The sequence below is a fragment of the Vespa crabro genome, chromosome 6 (genome assembly GCF_910589235.1).
Source record: "Vespa crabro chromosome 6, iyVesCrab1.2, whole genome shotgun sequence".
NCBI lineage: Eukaryota > Metazoa > Arthropoda > Insecta > Hymenoptera > Vespidae > Vespa > Vespa crabro.
In genome coordinates, this window is record NC_060960.1 from 11,129,488 (window position 1) to 11,147,126 (window position 17,639).

The 17,639-nt window shown below is 30.7% G+C and overlaps 4 protein-coding genes across 8 annotated transcripts; 3 read left to right on the forward strand and 1 right to left on the reverse strand.

Moving 5' to 3' along the window:
* Positions 1-129: 129 nt before the first annotated feature.
* Positions 130-11,374, reverse strand: LOC124424989 (phospholipid-transporting ATPase IF-like). Of its 4 annotated transcripts, none has more exons than XM_046964695.1 (19): positions 10,862-11,374; positions 5,031-5,135; positions 4,698-4,952; positions 4,475-4,627; positions 4,092-4,393; positions 3,605-4,003; positions 3,429-3,540; positions 3,174-3,353; positions 2,936-3,098; positions 2,708-2,850; positions 2,394-2,633; positions 2,162-2,304; positions 1,913-2,072; positions 1,400-1,705; positions 1,104-1,290; positions 896-1,041; positions 708-811; positions 403-628; positions 130-292 (listed from the first exon to the last, which is right to left on the reverse strand). In XM_046964695.1, the coding sequence occupies exons 1-18, from the start codon at positions 10,862-10,864 to the stop codon at positions 409-411; spliced, it is 3,321 nt and encodes a 1,106-aa protein (XP_046820651.1). In that variant the 5' UTR covers positions 10,865-11,374; the 3' UTR covers positions 130-292; positions 403-408. The 4 variants fall into 4 exon arrangements, with proteins under 4 accessions (XP_046820651.1, XP_046820654.1, XP_046820653.1 ...); XM_046964698.1 differs by having other exon boundaries at positions 2,936-3,083; positions 10,862-11,372; XM_046964697.1 differs by having other exon boundaries at positions 3,429-3,715; positions 3,789-4,003; positions 10,862-11,371.
* LOC124424990 (2-oxoglutarate dehydrogenase, mitochondrial-like) lies at positions 5,150-10,470 on the forward strand. Its single transcript, XM_046964700.1, has 15 exons — positions 5,150-6,456; positions 6,545-6,648; positions 6,708-6,989; positions 7,057-7,267; positions 7,345-7,522; positions 7,619-7,734; positions 7,845-7,981; positions 8,056-8,201; positions 8,284-8,473; positions 8,573-8,794; positions 8,888-9,164; positions 9,265-9,350; positions 9,416-9,736; positions 9,813-10,097; positions 10,190-10,470. Exons 1-15 carry the CDS (start codon positions 6,132-6,134, stop codon positions 10,385-10,387), a joined length of 3,078 nt encoding a protein of 1,025 aa, XP_046820656.1. The 5' UTR covers positions 5,150-6,131; the 3' UTR covers positions 10,388-10,470.
* A 258-nt stretch (positions 11,375-11,632) lies between the features above and the next one.
* On the forward strand, positions 11,633-13,712 carry LOC124424993 (glucose-fructose oxidoreductase domain-containing protein 1). Of its 2 annotated transcripts, XM_046964708.1 has the most exons (3): positions 11,633-12,410; positions 12,499-12,654; positions 12,727-13,712. In XM_046964708.1, the coding sequence occupies exons 1-3, from the start codon at positions 11,924-11,926 to the stop codon at positions 13,167-13,169; spliced, it is 1,086 nt and encodes a 361-aa protein (XP_046820664.1). In that variant the 5' UTR covers positions 11,633-11,923; the 3' UTR covers positions 13,170-13,712. The 2 variants fall into 2 exon arrangements, with proteins under 2 accessions (XP_046820664.1, XP_046820663.1); XM_046964707.1 differs by having other exon boundaries at positions 11,639-12,410; positions 12,499-13,712.
* A 299-nt stretch (positions 13,713-14,011) lies between these two features.
* LOC124424994 (dehydrogenase/reductase SDR family protein 7-like) lies at positions 14,012-16,909 on the forward strand. Its single transcript, XM_046964709.1, has 6 exons — positions 14,012-14,346; positions 14,438-14,581; positions 14,663-14,882; positions 14,972-15,056; positions 15,122-15,282; positions 15,359-16,909. The coding sequence occupies exons 1-6, from the start codon at positions 14,200-14,202 to the stop codon at positions 15,556-15,558; spliced, it is 957 nt and encodes a 318-aa protein (XP_046820665.1). The 5' UTR covers positions 14,012-14,199; the 3' UTR covers positions 15,559-16,909.
* Positions 16,910-17,639: the final 730 nt, after the last annotated feature.

The window sequence follows — 17,639 nt, forward strand, 5'->3', positions numbered from 1 at the left end:
TTCATGTAATAATATCATTCGACAAGGAGTGAGAATTATTTCATATTTTTGAAATATCTTTTTAATAATTTCATATATTTTTGTAAAATAATTTCTTTAAAACATTCACTAATATTAATTAATAATTCTTGTAAATTTATAAAGAAGTTAAAAATAAATAATATATTACAGAGTATTTTACTGTAATAAAGAAAACAGTAATGGCATTTATAATGCATTTAGTTTTGATTTATTCGTCTCTATTAAAATCTAAATTACCCTTCTATGGTAAAATATTTCTGTTGTTTTGATCCTACAAATAAAAAAAAATTACTTTCTGTAGACGCTCTTGTTTTTGATTTAAAAATTTTTTTCAAAACGTGTATATATATATATATATAAAACATTAATGAATATTATTACCTGAAGTTAATAAGATGTAACTGTTTCATTATCACCATCAACAAAATGCATAATATCTGGAGTTTCTTCATTTTTACGAAGAATTCTGTTTGGTCTATATGACTCATAAATTTTAATTAAATATCCAGGAATTAATGAAACAACAAGTATTACAAAAGTAAGTAACCAGAATGTACTTGATAATAGCAATTTGGGAAATACAGAGAGCATATCACCGTCATATCGTCTAAAATATAAAATCATTTCCTTACTGACAATATAACTGTCTCTTTCTATTAACTTAACTATTTATTTTTTATACTTACACGTTTGTCATAGAATATGAAAACGTAAATATATAAAAGAATAATTCAGATAATATAATGATAAATACAAATGGTACTGTCCAATATGAACTGCATACTAATAACTTAAAAAAAGAAAAAACATGTGAATTATATATAATCGTTGCAACATTTTGTTCCAAAATAATATAAAAATAATAAAATTATACCTGACAATTAATGACAAATATAGCCATATGTAATATCCATGTACTATAAGACCAGAGTTCTACTGGCGTATTATCATATAAGATTATAGGATTATTATGTACATAAAAATATATTACAAAATATATTATACAAGTTTGCCATGTACCTACAAGGCAATGAAATTTATTGTATATGTCAGTTTATTTATATTATGTTATGAATATTTACCCATAGTGAACCACAATATAAATTGCTTCCAAGATAATAAAAAATTCTTTTTATGAAGCTTATATAAATATGGATTGCTTAAAAGTTTATTGGAAGGATAGTCCTGTTCATATAATCCAAATAAAACTATTGGAACTGATGTAAATAATGCATTGAATAACATCAGAAACATACTGTCATATAGTCCCTACATGAAAAACATTTAATATAAATATAACACAATGATACTTTCCAAAACTTGTGTGTGTGTGTGTGTGTGTGTGTGTTCTCACTTTAATATGATTTAATAAACATACCTGAGTAGAAAAACCATTGTGTATACCAAATAATACTTGTGGAGTAATGAAGACAAAATTTTTATAGAAAAAGTATTGCGTTAAAATGCTAATTCGTCGATAGTACCAATGTCCGTGTACGAGAAATACTTTCTTCAGATGTTTAAATCGTGTAAATGCGAAATCCGATGACATCGTTGCCTGACGTCCTTCTCTACCCATTATTCCTAAACCGACATGAGCTTCTTGAATCATAGAAACGTCGTTCCCGCCATCACCTACCGCCGCGGTTATTATTCCTTTTGTATTTTTTATCATTTGTACGATCTGTAACATTTAATTTTCCCGCCACTATTGAAAGACACGATTCCACGTTTCTATTGCACTTTATAAAGATACTACGTTATTCAATTTCATTACTAATTTTGACATTATTATTCAAAATAAAATCGTGTGTATTTACAAAAAGTTAGATAACGATTTATTTCCTTCTCGTTTTCATTATATCATTTAAATGATTTTTTTATTCGTTACCTCGCTTTTTTGGAGAGGCGTTAATCTGCAACATACGACTGACTCGCATGACATTGCAATTTTTTTGAACAACTGTGGATACGTTTGTATAACCAAACTTAAACAACTTCCATTAATTATAAATCCATATTGTTTATGAGGTTCCAATTTCATTTGACGCCTGTAAAAAACGTATTCGCAAAAATTATATTGATATACGGATAAGAGAAGGAAAATTTGCCCAATATATGCTAATGGTATTATATTTACTCGAAATTGGTAAGAGTAACGAAACAAGTTTGCTTCGTTGTTTGTGTCATTAAACGTAATATCTCAGTACCCTTTTTAAAATGACCGCACAAGAAAGCTATATTTTCTGCTGTTTCTGCTTTGTCACCGGTAAGTACCCAAACCTACACAATAGAACACATATACATATATATATTATAAATAGGTTAACCAAACGATTTACTATACGCATATTACTTAAAAAATAATAAACCTTTATTCCAGCTACTTTTAGACACTCTAGCGTTTCTTCAACGCCTTCTTGAAGACGATCTTCGACCGCAGTTACTCCAAGTAAAGTTAGACCACTTTCCATTTCTTCGTAGGCGCATTGTATGGACGTTTCTCGATCCTGTCCGATGACTTGTCTTGCAACTTCGATATTACGTATTAACCGTGTATAATCTCTTTGGGTTAATTTTTTATAAGCCACTACCAAGGTACGCAATCCTCTCTAATGCAAAACACATAACGTTTTAGTCAATACACGTAAGTACATAAGTATCATTTTGTGGAACATTGATGTACCATAGAGAAATCTTCTACATGAGCAGCTGCTGTTTCGACGTCTCCTTCTATAATTAAAGGTAATATCGATGTGTCCGCACCTTTACAATACAACCACAAATCATCCGCAGTATCCTTAACTATTACCGACATTCTTTTTCTTTCTGTTCGAACAGAACGTGAATAATTAAATTTCTTTGTTTTCGATCTATCAGGTTTGAAGATCATCACGGTAATTTTTCAACTCACCAGAACTGAATTCTAATATGTCCATTTTCGTAAAAATAAGAATACTATTGTTTATTTTAATTTCCATTGTGTCCCTCGTGTCTTTGTGAAATATAACACCGCATCTCGCACTTGCTTCTACCAAGGCTTTCTCGTCCGTCGATGTTGCCTGCAATACGATAAACTATTATTGTTATTTCTTTTTTTCTTTTTTTTTTTTTTTTCCAGAAACATTTGAATATCATCATCATCATCTTACTTGATATTCTGGAAGATCTGGATGCATAAGCAACGAACTATTAACTTTGGTAATCGTTTTTAATCTGAAACTCTTACGATACTCTAAGCGTTGCATACTAATCGTTGACTTCCGACTTGGTGGTGCAATTTGAACAACGTGGCAAAGAGAAATACTCATCATGAAGTGCCAGATTTCAGACTGTAATATTAATACATTCTCTTATTTATTATAGACTTTCTCTAAATATGTATATGTAATCATTGTGATATTTGCCTGCCACGATTGTAATTTTACAGCCTCCCTTTCGTCCCCGTTAGGTGGTAATAAATAAAGATTTCCATCACAATCTTTTTCTATATATACTTGTCCGTTGATGGAACATCGCCTGAATACCATCAGATTTTCAGTTAGCGTACCAGTTTTATCAGTGAATAAATACTCGACCTGACCAAGTTCCTCGTTTAAATCCGACGTGTTGCTCAATGCTGGTTGATCGGATGCTTCGTCGTATAGATCGATGTCCCATTTGAAATAAACAGATCCTAGAAATTTTTGTATTTCTGAAAAGCACATAGATCTCAATGTAAAAGAAAATATACATAACACGTTGAAATATTGTGCATAATGTCTCACCGATCGTAACGTATAACGATATAGGAACGATGTAATTATATAGAATGGTAAAACTGAGTAAATCTATAAAAAGAGACAACGGGGTTGTGGAACTTTTCTCCCCCAAATAGACGTCCCACGTTGAATTTGATTCTATTATGAATTTGAAAATCGTTGAAATAATTATTTCAAACAGCAGGAGTATGATAAAAACAGTAAGGTATTTATTGATGGATCTGCGAAAAGATACGACATTTTTTTATAACAAAGCAATTAAATTACTTATCTACTTAGAATCGAAAAAAATTATATTCTTTTAGGTACCTTTCTACCGTTGAAAATTTATTCGGTACCGTTTTCGAATTTAACGATAACTTTGTATCTTTACCGGTGTAAATGACACAACCAATCACGCTATCGATGTCTTTTAATATTGCTCCACGAAGCAACATATTATCTATCGTTAAAAATCCACTCGTCGTCACTTCGTTCGAATTATTTTTTATTTCTATTTTTCCATTAAAACTATAAAGATCTGGCATTGGAGCTTGACACGTTACAGTCGCTTGCATCGATACGATCTCTTGCAGGGACATCTTGGATATGATTTTCGGTACGTGTAACGACTAAATACGTAAAACAAAAGCTTTTCATTTTAAAGAACAACGTGTAATTTGAAATATCTCGATGTAAGTATAAGTAAATACCTTTAAATTTGTTTCTCCATCAAGATTTGACGTAGTAACAAAACAATAACCAGAACTTTCGTCGCTGTGTAAAAGAAGAAGATCACAGGGAACATCTTCGTCTCGTCTTACCTTCACTATATCTCCTACGACTATTTGTTCACAATGAATTTCCTATGATATTTAATGATATTTGTTATAAAATTATTATGGCAATTATACTTCACTACGATATTACACCGACCTGTGCACATTTGTTGCGAATAACTGTTACATATCTTTTATTAATGCTTTTATCTACCCTATATCGTAGATAATCTTCGTATCCCTGTTTGCAAGCAGTCACCAAAATGACGAACGTTAAAGGCAATGAGCTGGTCACTGGTAAAATTGGAGATTCTATCGATAATGCTACTATTGTATTAAGAAGAAAATAGAAATTTGCTATTCGCCGAAACTGTTCGAATAGATTTTTAGGGATGAAATTCCACAAGGTGTACTGCAAAGAAAAGTTAAACAACTTATGTAGGATCTTTCTTATCGCAACTCGCGTAAAACTTTTATTACAAACACTCACTTTATGTGAAACGATATGATTCCTCGGATATTGGCTGTTCGATGGGACATTGTCAGGACTTATTCTAATGATTCTATGTTCGGTGAATATCGAAGAAGCCTCGCCCTAAAAATGAATATGTATATAAATACAATAGATCATTATTTGCGTCGACATTGCGTAGAATTTATCAACGTTTTAAAGAAACATCGTACTAAGGAGATAATCAATAAATTCCATTGAAAAGAATTATAACAAATGATACATTCATTTGTACATTTTTCTTTTGCTCTTTTACTATAAAAAAAAATACGTATATATTATTTCCCTTTGAAGATATTGTACGTCACATTTCGTGATTATATATTTGGGATATGGTAGAATGTAAGTGAAATATAATCGAAAGTAGAGTTTATTGTAAAAAGATAGATTTAACGCATATCACTCGCAACGATAGATTGACTTTTTAGCTCTGACCCTTTCTCTTCTCGTTGGTCTACTTAAAAGGACTATTCCTCCGTTGTTTTTTTCTCACGTACATCCCTTCATCCTGCATCTCTCTCTCTCTCTCTCTCTCTCTCTCTCTCTCTCTCTTTATATATATGTCTCAGCTCTTTCTTTCATAAACAACGCACCTTCCACCTTTTTGTCCATCGAAAGGCATACTACATATATATGCATATATACGATAGGTTAATCCGTCAAACATTTATATCTATTCGTTTTTTTTCCTTTTATGGATAATATTAATATATTTCTGCGTACTTTTACTGACGAATACTAGAACATCCTAGCGATAGAAATATCTTGTTTGTCATCAGACGGAACTATGAAAAAGATATAATGGATATTTACGAAAACGAGGAATATCGATTATGTGGATTGCTGGCAGAATGAAATTCATCGTATGAAGATTGCTACGAACATATTATCATATTAACATTGACGTTATATTTAAGAAAGTCGAAGTGTCAAAAAGAAATTGACTTTTAATATGAATAGAGAAAAATTGTTTTATGTACATTACTCTGTAAAAATGTTCAAAGAGAAATAATTGTATGTACACGTTCCACTTTGATTAAAATTCCTTTAGGGTTAAACAGATATTACATAAATTCAAAGATGCACACGACCGTACAATTTTTTTTATTACGTTTGTCTCAAAAGATAAGACATTGTCAAAAAAGGTTCGGGCGTTACAAACACGATGCTGGTTCTAATGAAAGAGAAGACACTTTTCTTACTACGTCAAGTAATTATTATCTACAAAACATGTATAATGCTTGGTTGAAGGACAAAAGCTCCGTACATTCCTCTTGGAATGAATTCTTTGAACGAATTCATTCTCAAAAGAATAACATCAGATCTGCTCTACCAAAAAGTAATATTGCCACCATTACCTCTAAAATGGCTGCACGACGAATGAAAAATGGGGCAGGACAAAATAGTAATTATTAATTTTTTTCATAGTCATACGCATATACGTTTGTTTATAGCTATATGTTTATAATAATTAACTTTTAATATTTGACCAGTTTCATTGTCACCCAAAACGAGCGGGTCGTCTTTCAATCAATCTCAAAATGAACGCCTTATAAATAAAACTTTGGACATTGATTCTACGATTCGTGCTTATCAGGTAGAAAGAATTATTTTTTGTTACAATGCAACGATATTATAACATTTCAATGTTTCAAGACACGCGGTCATTTGATAGCTGATTTGGATCCATTGGGCATTCAAAATCCAGATTCTGCTAAGCTTCAAGGAACTGCTAATTTGCCACCAGCGATCGTGGTGAGAGAATATTTAAAGGGAATTACCGAGGCTGATATGAATAAAGAATTTTTATTGACGAGATCGACGATGATCGGTGGAGAAAAGAAAAGTTTGCCTTTACGCGAGATCATCATGAGATTAAATAAAGTTTATTGCGGACATTTAGGTCTTGAATACACTTATATTCATGACCCTGTTATGGTAAGTGATCAAAATCATAATTAAATTAAAATATACATTTTTACACAGATGATATGCTTATCTTCAGTTAGATTGGTTAAAAGAAAAATTCGAAGTACCGAATGCCTGGGAATTATCTACCGAGCACAGAAAATGGATTTGGATGAATATCATGAAAGCCGTGAGATTTGAAGGATTTTTACAGAAAAAGTATGCTAGCGAAAAAAGATTTGGATTGGAAGGTTGCGAAGCATTCATCCCCGCGATGATGCAATGTTTGGAAACGTCCGCTGAAAAAGGTAAGGCACATCCTCCCTCAAAGTCTAAACAAAAATTAAATTTTACTTTATATAATGTTAACATTTATATCCGTTAGGAGTGGAGACCGTGGCGATAGGAATGGCACATCGTGGTCGTCTAAATACATTAGTCAATGTTTGTTCGAAACCTCTCCATCAGTTATTGACTCAATTCAATCCTATAGCTCTAGACGGCTTTGGATCTGGGGATGTGAAATATCATCTTGGAACGCACGCTGAGAAATTGTTACAGAGGTCTCGCGCTTTATAATATTATTTTGATTCGATCACTTCTTCTTCTATTATATCGAGCGCCTTATATATTTTTATTTATATTGAATTCACATACAGAAGTAACAAAAAAATACATGTTTCTATTATGGCGAATCCTTCGCACCTGGAGGCTATCGATCCCGTTGTAGTAGGTCGAATTAGAGCCGAACAAGTGGAAAAGAAAGATACTAAAAGTAAATAACGAATAATTTATATGATTCTTCTATATCGTGAAAAAAAACAAAAAAAAAAAAAGAAACAATTCTAATTCGCAAGAAATAAATCTTGAATTTACGTTAACAAGGTGAAAGATCATTGGCACTCTTAGTTCATGGTGATGCTGCTATAGCCGGGCAGGGCGTAGTTTTTGAAACGATGCACCTAACGAATCTACCGGAATACACAACTGGAGGTGTCATTCATGTAATTATAAATAATCAGGTAGGTTGTCGAACTGTATTATTGTTATAAAAAGATATCAATTTCATCGTCTTTCAATACGTAAACAATTTTAGATTGGTTTTACGACCGATCCGAGATATTCTCGATCCAGTTGGCATTGCTCGGACATAGCGAGGGTCATAAACGCACCTGTATTTCATGTACACGCCGACGATCCGGATTTAGTAGTTTATTGTAGTCATGTTGCTAGTGAATATAGGTAAATATCTTTTTAAAGGTCTAATTCGAATAAAAAAATTATTTATATCAAATATTTATGCGAAATATTTTTTATCTAAAAGGGCAAAATTTCATAATGACGTTATGATCGACATTGTCGGATATCGGAGATATGGTCACAATGAGTTAGACGAGCCTATGTTGACCCAGCCAATCATGTATAAGAACATAAAAGCTCATCCAAATGTTCTGACTATCTACAGCGATAAATTATTAAAAGATGGTGTGATAACAGAGACCTTTATAAAAGAAGTGTGTCAAAATGCGTTCAATCTCACGGTTCCCGATGCTTAAGTTTTCTTTCTCATCTTTTTTTTTTCTTTTTTTTTTTTTTTTTTGTTTCATTTTTAGGAAATCGATAAATACCTAGACCATTGCGAGGCGGAATTCAAAAAAGCGCAATCCATTCAATCTATACACATGTGGGATTGGCATGATATACCTTGGAGCAAATTCTTTTCAAATCAATCTGCGGAAAATAAAATACCGAAGACAGGCATTGATTTTGAATCAATTAAAACTATGTGCAAAACTTTATCGACTCCTCCAGAAGGGATAACAATACACAATGCGGTGCGTAATATGAAATGCGCAATTTTTTTTTCAATGAGTTAGATCTTTAATATCTTGAATATTCTTTGATATATTCTTTTGGTACGTGTATAGGTGTTAAGGACAATGAAAAAACGAGGAGAGATGATGTCGGAAGAAAAAATTGATTGGGCTATGGGCGAAGGTTTAGCATTTCTTAGTTTATTGAAAGAAGGACATCATGTAAGATTATCCGGGCAAGACGTTGAACGCGGAACCTTTTCCCATCGAATGCACATTATTCATGATCAGAAGAGGGACAAAGTATATAAAAATCTTCTCAACGATGTGTTCCCTGGTCAAGCACTTTATACCGTTTCAAATTCTTCATTATCGGAATACGGGGTTTGCGGTAACAATTTAGGAAGACATATGAAATACACATGCGTAAGAATATACGTGAATGATTTTATTGAAAATTAATCCTTTAATATTGTCGTTATACGCAAAAGGTTTCGAGTTGGGATACTCGGCTTACAATCACAAGACGCTTACGCTTTGGGAAGGACAATTCGGTGATTTTTGTAATACCTGTCAGGTAATTCATAAGCCCGATATATCACAATGGTTGATTAATCTAAAATCACAATGAATACTATCTAGGTTACCATAGATTGTATATTATCTTCTGGCGAATCAAAATGGGGTAGGCAAGTGGGACTAGTCTTGCTTTTACCACATGGCATGGAAGGTCAAGGACCTGAACATTCGTCCGCAAGATTCGAAAGATTTTTGCAAATGTGCGACGACGATTGTATTCACATACCTGGAACAGAACCGAATGCTGCCAAAGATAAATCTCCGGAAGAAATAATGACGCGACAACTTTTTGAAACAAATTTAATCGTTTGCAATTTGACTACACCGGCGAACTTATTTCACGTTTTGCGACGGCAAATATTGATGCCTTTTAGAAAACCACTGGTTAATGATCTTACATTCAGAGTTCTACCGTGACAAATAATATATCGTTCATATGATAATCGATCAACTGTTCCAGATAATCATGGCACCAAAGTCATTGCTTCGACATCCCATGGTGATATCGAGTTTTAAGGAAATAGGCCCTGATACAACGTTTCAACCGATGATCAGAGATTACTCCGTCAAACCAGAAGGCATTAAAAAAATACTCTTTTGTACGGGAAAAATATACTATGATCTCATTGCAGAACGTAAGACAAAACAATTAGAAGATAAAATTGCAATAGTGCGAATCGAACAAATTTGTCCCTTTCCGTATCACCTCGTTGCAGATGAAATAAATAAATATCCGAAATGCAAGGTAAACTTATGCTTAGCGTTTATTTAACGATAATTACATCTCGCAAATCAATCAAATTCGTCAATTTAAAAAGGGTTCTTTCGAATGTGTAGATAATGTGGTTCCAAGAAGAACACAAAAATCAAGGCCCATACTATTACATAAGAGATAGATTAGCGCTAGCTTTGCGCCTACGACTGGAAGAGATAAGTTATGGTGGCCGACCACCTAGTGCCTCTTCAGCTACTGGAAATAAGAACATTTATGCGACGGAATTTCAAGACATGATGAAAATGGCAATGCATCTTTGATTGAAATTCAAAGAATGATTGTTATTATTATAACGTCTTTCGAATATAATAATAAAAATTCAATGTTTATTACGGGGTATCACTTTAACTCACCAACAAACACAGATATTTCGTTCGTTCTATTTTCCAACGCGTAAAGAATGATCGATTTGTACGATTCCACATCGCATTATGGCGTATTCTTCTTCCGTTCGATGTTAAAAAAGTAGTAACTGACACATTGCTAAACATCGCATTCTATGCCTGAGCTCAGAGGTGCGAGGTGTTGACGTAACTGACACGTCTCATATGTCACATCTGACATGTCTTATATGTGAGAAAATTTTTAAGTACATGCGCATTCGTCCTTAATTGAAGTAATTTTTCACACCTCGAACAATGCTTTCTATCATCGAAGATAAATACTCTAACGAATTTGATTTGATTCTGGCAAATTACAAGTCAAAATGAAGCAATTCAATCTATTCTACTTACCATATTCGTAATCAGGGATGATATATGTAAAACGTTCGATCAAGCGCACTTTTTGTTTAAAAAAGTATAGAAAAATTGATTAAATATTTACAAAATTTTATAAAAATTATAATATTACGTTGTAAGATTCATCACATTTGAAATGATTAAGTTTTTTTCTCGATGCACCACTATCTTTTTTACGAGATTGCAAACTTCTTTTATTTAAAATTTCAACGCGGTAAAATGCTTAAATTAATGTCGATTGCTATAGACGATTGACTCTTGATTCTTGCAATCCTTTAATGAACAACTTAATATTATCATGATAAAAGATGATAAAGAACTTAATATAGCCTATGGAACTTATATAGATATATAATCAATTCTCAAAACCTTGGTATTATTACCTTCTCAACGTTCTTATCAAGTTCGCAAAAGTCCGATAGTATAGTATTTTAATAAAAAAGATTATAGAATTCTTTACAGATAATATCGATAAAGAGATGTCATTTCAGCAATAATTTTATGATTTCTATTTAACACTATATATCGTGCAATTTATTCAATCGATTTATTCTGACGATGATTAGATTGGTCAATTGGTCTTTGATATCGATTAGCGATTGCTAATGTTGATTCAGAAATAAAATCATCAAACTAAAAAAGTCTTTTATTTTTTTCTTTATAATATATCATTTTTTTCTGAAAATTGAAAATTATAATATTACGTTTTTCGATAGAATTGAAACCAGTGATGTTCTTCTATTACATGCGTATGTATGTATTGTATATTTTTAAGAGATCATAATTTCAGCGCGAGTATCATATAGTCGGTACTATACCAAGAGTCGGTATATAAAAAGATTCTGCTATCCCACCGATAGAGTGCCTTAAATCACTGTTAAAGAAAATGTCACAACTGATCATGATGATTCGAGTGATTTAAACTATACGACGGTTTATAACAAATGATTGTATGTAAATGGTGCAATTGTTAATTAATTAAATAATATCTGGCTAGGTTTATATAATATAACAATGATTAAATGAAGAGGGCAATCCTGTTGAAAAAACGCGAATATGACATTGCCTGGCATTGGTGTATTTGGTACAGGAAGTATTGTTAGAGTAATTATTCCCTTTTTAAGAGAGAAGGGATTCAAAATTAAAGCTATATGGGGCAGAACGTTGTCCGAAGTATCGGAAGCAGCAGCGGACCTGGAGATACCATTTCATACAAGTCGGATAGACGATGTACTTCTTAGAAAGGATGTAGATTTAATTTTTATCATGTGTTCGCCAAGTTTACATGCACAGATTGCAGTCAAAGCTTTGGGCATTGGAAAACATGTAGTGTGCGATAAACCTGCTGGCTTAAGTCAAAGTGAAGCATTAAAAATGGTCAGGGCTGCTCAATATTATCCATCGTTAATAAGCATAGTTAATCATAGTTTAAGATTTCTACCAGCATTTGTTACCATGAAAAAAGCTTTGGAAGAAGATTACTTAGAAGGTCCAATAACAGTAATTGAAATTAGAGTACATATGGGAAGTTTATTACATAACGGTTAGTTATTTTAACTTTATGATATATTTACCAAATAATTAATATAATTTTTCTTTACTTTCCCTAATGTTTTCATTTATTAATACAGATTATGACTGGTTATGCGACGATACTATGGGTGGTGGTATTTTGGCTCTGGTAGGGAGCCATGTTATAGACTTAATATTCCATTTGGTTGGTCAACGTGCTATAAGAGTACATGCTGTTGTTCGAACTTTTACTCAAACTACAAAGTATATAAATGGTATACGTCATATAACATCACCCGATTTTTGTACTTTTCAAATCGAGTTGAGCGGAGGAACACTGGTTACAGCCACATTGAGTAATCACTTGCAAGGGCAACTTTCCCAAGAAGTATTAATATGCGGCGGTAGTAATCATCTCCTTGTTTGCAATGGAGACTTATATGGATTTAAAGGAGGACAAGAAGAAATTCTTTATAGGGATACCGAAGATTTAGAATTATCTCTACCTGTTTCTAATTCTATTCCACGTCCTTATATCAAAGGATTACGAAATATGATTGCTGCATTAAGAGAAGCTTTTCAATCAGTCGAAGATAAGAAAGGTTGGGTAAAAGAACCCGTCTTTTGTGCTGCTACATTTGAAGACGGCCTATATGTACAAGCAGTTATCGATGCATTACGTCAAAGTAACAAACGCCGAGAATGGGCTAAAGTTAATATTTTAACGGAAGAGCCTGATCCAAATCCATTACTGAGTGCTGCTGTTAGAGCTACAGCTATATCAATATAAAGAGAATATTTTTATACGTTCTCATAGATGACAATTAATTATTGCATTCGATCTTATTAACAATGGCACACGTTAAGACAGCTTACATGTTTATCCATATAATCTTTTTTATTTAATATTAACTTAACTTTAATATGTACTTAAGAAAGTGCATATATTTCTCTTTTTTTTTTCTTCTTCTTCAGACTTTATAGTTCAAATTAAAGGTTGTTTCATTTATATGTAACTTTTAACATAATTTAATATTCTATATTGTATTTTATATTCGCGCACATATATTTAAATATTTATTATAAAGTGAAAGATATACATACATATACGTTGTATTCTTAATCCAACTTACGTTTGCAGCTGATCTTACGAATTTTCGATGTTTACTCGCCGAAATATTATGGAAGACTAATTTGTTTTTATTTGTCGAGATATGTAGAGATATGTAGATTCTAACGTTATCTGTTAATTTTTGATTTATGTTAACGAAAAAATAATAAACGGTTAAGGCATCGTTCTACCTTCACGGTTGACGGTATTGTCGTGGCTCAACGCGAATCGATATTATGTATACACACATACACATACACACATGTATATATATACATATATATACATATACATACATTTTATGTGATAATGTTTATCTTGAAGAATTTTTATCAACATTATACATTTATTTTGTTTTAAATACATACGGTAAAAAATACAATACTATGATCTAATAATGACGTAACACATGTAGATAATTACAATTAATCACGTGCTGTGGCGTTCGTGTCGATAAAGACGAATATAAATACAAACCTTATATGTATATATATATATATATATATATATATATATATATATATATGCATGCAGCGTGATAACGGCATTCTGAACTTTGTACGTTACGTTACGTTATGTTTAATCGCGTATTTTACGGTAATAGCGAAAAAAGGATTTTCTACTGAAAAAGATTGTACTCGCATAAGTTTTAATATAATTACTTGCCGTTTCATTAATTTTTTTTTAAACATACGTTTGATTTAAAATCATGAAAGAACAAGAAACCTTAAAAGGATGGTACATTATATGGTGGCTATTTAAATTAATTGGATTCCCAATTACTATACCATGGTTACTTTATCATTTATTTGACATTATACAGCAAAGAAAACAAAAGGCTATGTTGAATAATAAGGTATCAGTATATTTTATAATTTTTGGGAAAAGATTTTGAAAATAATATTGTTATTTCATATGTGTGCTTTTCATTTTATTATGTCATTTAGGTTGTAATGATAACAGGTGCTAGTTCTGGATTAGGTGAAGCATTAGCTCATGTATTCTACAGTTGTGGTTGTAGACTTATTTTAATTGCAAGGAGGGGAGCTGAGTTGGAAAGAGTAAAAAATACATTATTGGAGAAACATTGCGTATGCTCATCGTATTCTATTTTGTGATATACAATGCATATACGTGTACACGCATTATATTAGCCATAGTACATTTTACAGACAGTTCCTACTCATCCACCTGTAATTCTATCTTTGGATTTAACTGATATCAATTCTTTACAATCCAAAGTGTCAAAAGTTTTAAAAATACATGGGAAAATTGACATTTTGATAAATAATGCCGGTATTTCATATCGAGGTGAAGTTATTAATACAAATGTAGATGTGGACATTAAAGTGATGCTTATTAATTATTTTGCACAAATAGCTTTAACTAAAGGTAAACATAAAAATTTATATATATATATATATATATATATATATTCAATAAATTTATTTAATTTGAATATACGACATATATTTTTCTAGCTGTTCTTCCAACAATGTTACAACAGCAAAATGGGCATATAGTGTGTATTAGCAGTGTTCAGGGTAAAATTTCTATACCACATAGGTTTGTATAATTGTCTACATCTGTATCTTTTATTAAGATAGTCGCTAAATATCATAATATAATAGGTCTTCATATGCAGCATCTAAGTACGCATTACAAGCTTGGTGTGACTCCTCTAGAGCAGAATTAGCTGAACACAATATAAAGGTTACAGTAATTAGTCCTGGATATATAAAGACTGCTTTGTCATTAAATGCTTTAACAGGAACTGGGGAAACGTATGGAGGTTTGTTTATTTAAAATATGTTTAAATGCATAAAGAAAGCTTTATCCCTTTGTATAAAAACGTAATGTGCTTGTAGTAATGGATCAAACTACCGAGCAAGGTTATTCTCCTAAATATGTTGCCAAAAAAGTTTTGGAAGCTGTATTGAAGAAAGAAAAGGATGTAATTATTGCTACGATTATCCCGAAATGTGGTATACTTTTACGTTTTTTATGTCCTTCTCTTTACTTTTGGCTCATGGAAAAACGTGCTAAAAAATTTACAAAGGAAAAATAATTTTCCAATAAATAAAATCAGTGTAAATATCACTTCGTTTGAAAATATGGTGTAATGTTTATTTTGCCATTTATTATATTTTATACGTTTTATTATTTTATACGTTTATTATACAAACATTTGTTATTATCTATTACGTTTTTGTACTGATGATTAAACGATTATTATTCAGTTTATTATTATTGCATAGGTAATAATGATAATATTATCATTAATATTTTGTACAAGTGCAAAGCGCTAAATGAACTTGTCCGATAGATTTATTTAAAATTGTTTTATTTCTTTTATATATATATATATATATTTTTTTTTTATCACAAAAATATTTTAGATAAGTGCTTATATATACACTGCAACTAACATTATATTTAATTACATTTTAAATGTTTTTGTAAGTGTGAGAATTGAGTTACAAACTGATTTATAAAATAAATGCATCTATATTTTGTCATATTAGTAAAAATCATATAAGACATAGATATTCAAATGTTATCTCTTCAAGAGTATTATTGATTTAAAAAAGTTTAATATTTTTGTTTTAATATCACTATTATACTGAAACGAATTTATGAGTAAAAGTTTGCATATATATAAAATTGTAAATTATGATAGAGTATGTCTTCATATATTTGCTTTCTTGTAAAAAGAGTTTCAAGGCAGTTGCATTATTTAAATCTTTTATACAATCAAAATAAAAGTTCATGTATTCCATAGGTTTATGTTATGAAAAGTTTTTTTGAGTATTATTATTACAATAAGAAATATATCATATATGTATAAATATACAGAATCGTCATGGAATAGTGCATTAATGATTAAACCTTAGTAATTATAATCAATTGAATATCATGAATATTATAAATATTCTAAAATATACAAATTTAAATATAATTGTATGTGTGTGTCTACACATACATCTAATCTTTCAAATAGATTCATGTGACTTTATTAAATTCATCATGAAGGAAATGTTCTATACATTAAAAATTCATATTTCATTGGCATTTTTTTTTATTTTCACTAATAGCTTTAACGCTGCATGTATACAAATATCATATATGAGAAAAATAAAGTCACTTAGCTGTATTTAAAATATTAACCTCTTATATAATTGTTCCTTTTATAAAATTATAATTTATAAAATTAAGATTATTGGTAATATTACAATTTATCGTCTTGCGAATGAGGAAAAAATTTCTAAAAATTTGTATACATACATGTATGGCATGAACCATATAACACGTGTGATCGATCGAAAATTTATTATTTTACAATTATTTATATTATTACTGTATATCTAAATCTTTTGTTTTTCTTGTATAATTTATTAAAGGAAATTGATTATAGCGCATTTCTTATAGGTTCTTTTTGACTTCAAAACAAATTAAGTTATATCATTTACCTTTTATATGTTTTAATATATCGTATTATTGAGATTTGTTTGGCAGAAAATCTAAACACGAAGTTATAATTTTACATAATCTATCGTACGAAGATATTGATTTCATTCTATTTTTTTTATATTAAATTTGGCATGAATTAATTAAATCATTATTATTTATTTATACACATTGTATCGTTTTATATTTTATATTTTGCAAAATATGTATTTAATGTTTCACTTAAAGCAATTTATAACGGCACTATGTACATATTTATTAATAAAACACACACACACATATATATATATATATATATATATATATATGTGTGTGTATATATATACATACACACACACACACACACACACACACACACACACGAGGGTCTTAAAAAATTCAAATGTGCTTTTATGCTCGAATATCGAAGATAATTTTTTCTTTTATAAATTTAAAAATAAAATTCGAATACCCAGTTGACTAGAACTTCTACATGTTCTAATAATTCCAGTAATTCTAAATAAGACTAATAGTGATTCTACTAGATAGTAGATGTTACGTTAATTGATACCATCAAAATTATAGTATCGCAATAAATATATCAACAATTGCATTGTCGCTATAAATTTGTTTAAATTTACATATCTCAGCAATGTTAAACAACATAAGCCTTATAAAGAGGCAGGTGAAAAGAATGAAACG

Bases quoted from the DNA above. Each gene is read 5' to 3' on its own strand.
- LOC124424990 (XM_046964700.1), top strand. From the start codon at position 6,132: ATGCACACGACCGTACAATTTTTTTTATTACGTTTGTCTCAAAAGATA. The intron at 7,982-8,055 runs GTAGGTTGTCGA...AAACAATTTTAG, and splicing joins ATGTAATTATAAATAATCAG to ATTGGTTTTACGACCGATCC. The intron at 9,351-9,415 runs GTAATTCATAAG...AATACTATCTAG, and splicing joins ATTTTTGTAATACCTGTCAG to GTTACCATAGATTGTATATT.
- LOC124424989 (XM_046964695.1), bottom strand. The intron at 4,004-4,091 runs GTACCTAAAAGA...ATCTTTTCGCAG, and splicing joins AAATTTTCAACGGTAGAAAG to ATCCATCAATAAATACCTTA. The intron at 1,042-1,103 runs GTAAATATTCAT...ATTGCCTTGTAG, and splicing joins TATATTGTGGTTCACTATGG to GTACATGGCAAACTTGTATA.
- LOC124424993 (XM_046964707.1), top strand. From the start codon at position 11,924: ATGACATTGCCTGGCATTGGTGTATTTGGTACAGGAAGTATTGTTAGA. The intron at 12,411-12,498 runs GTTAGTTATTTT...TTATTAATACAG, and splicing joins GGGAAGTTTATTACATAACG to ATTATGACTGGTTATGCGAC.
- LOC124424994 (XM_046964709.1), top strand. From the start codon at position 14,200: ATGAAAGAACAAGAAACCTTAAAAGGATGGTACATTATATGGTGGCTA. The intron at 14,883-14,971 runs GTAAACATAAAA...ATATTTTTCTAG, and splicing joins ACAAATAGCTTTAACTAAAG to CTGTTCTTCCAACAATGTTA. The intron at 15,283-15,358 runs GTTTGTTTATTT...ATGTGCTTGTAG, and splicing joins AACTGGGGAAACGTATGGAG to TAATGGATCAAACTACCGAG.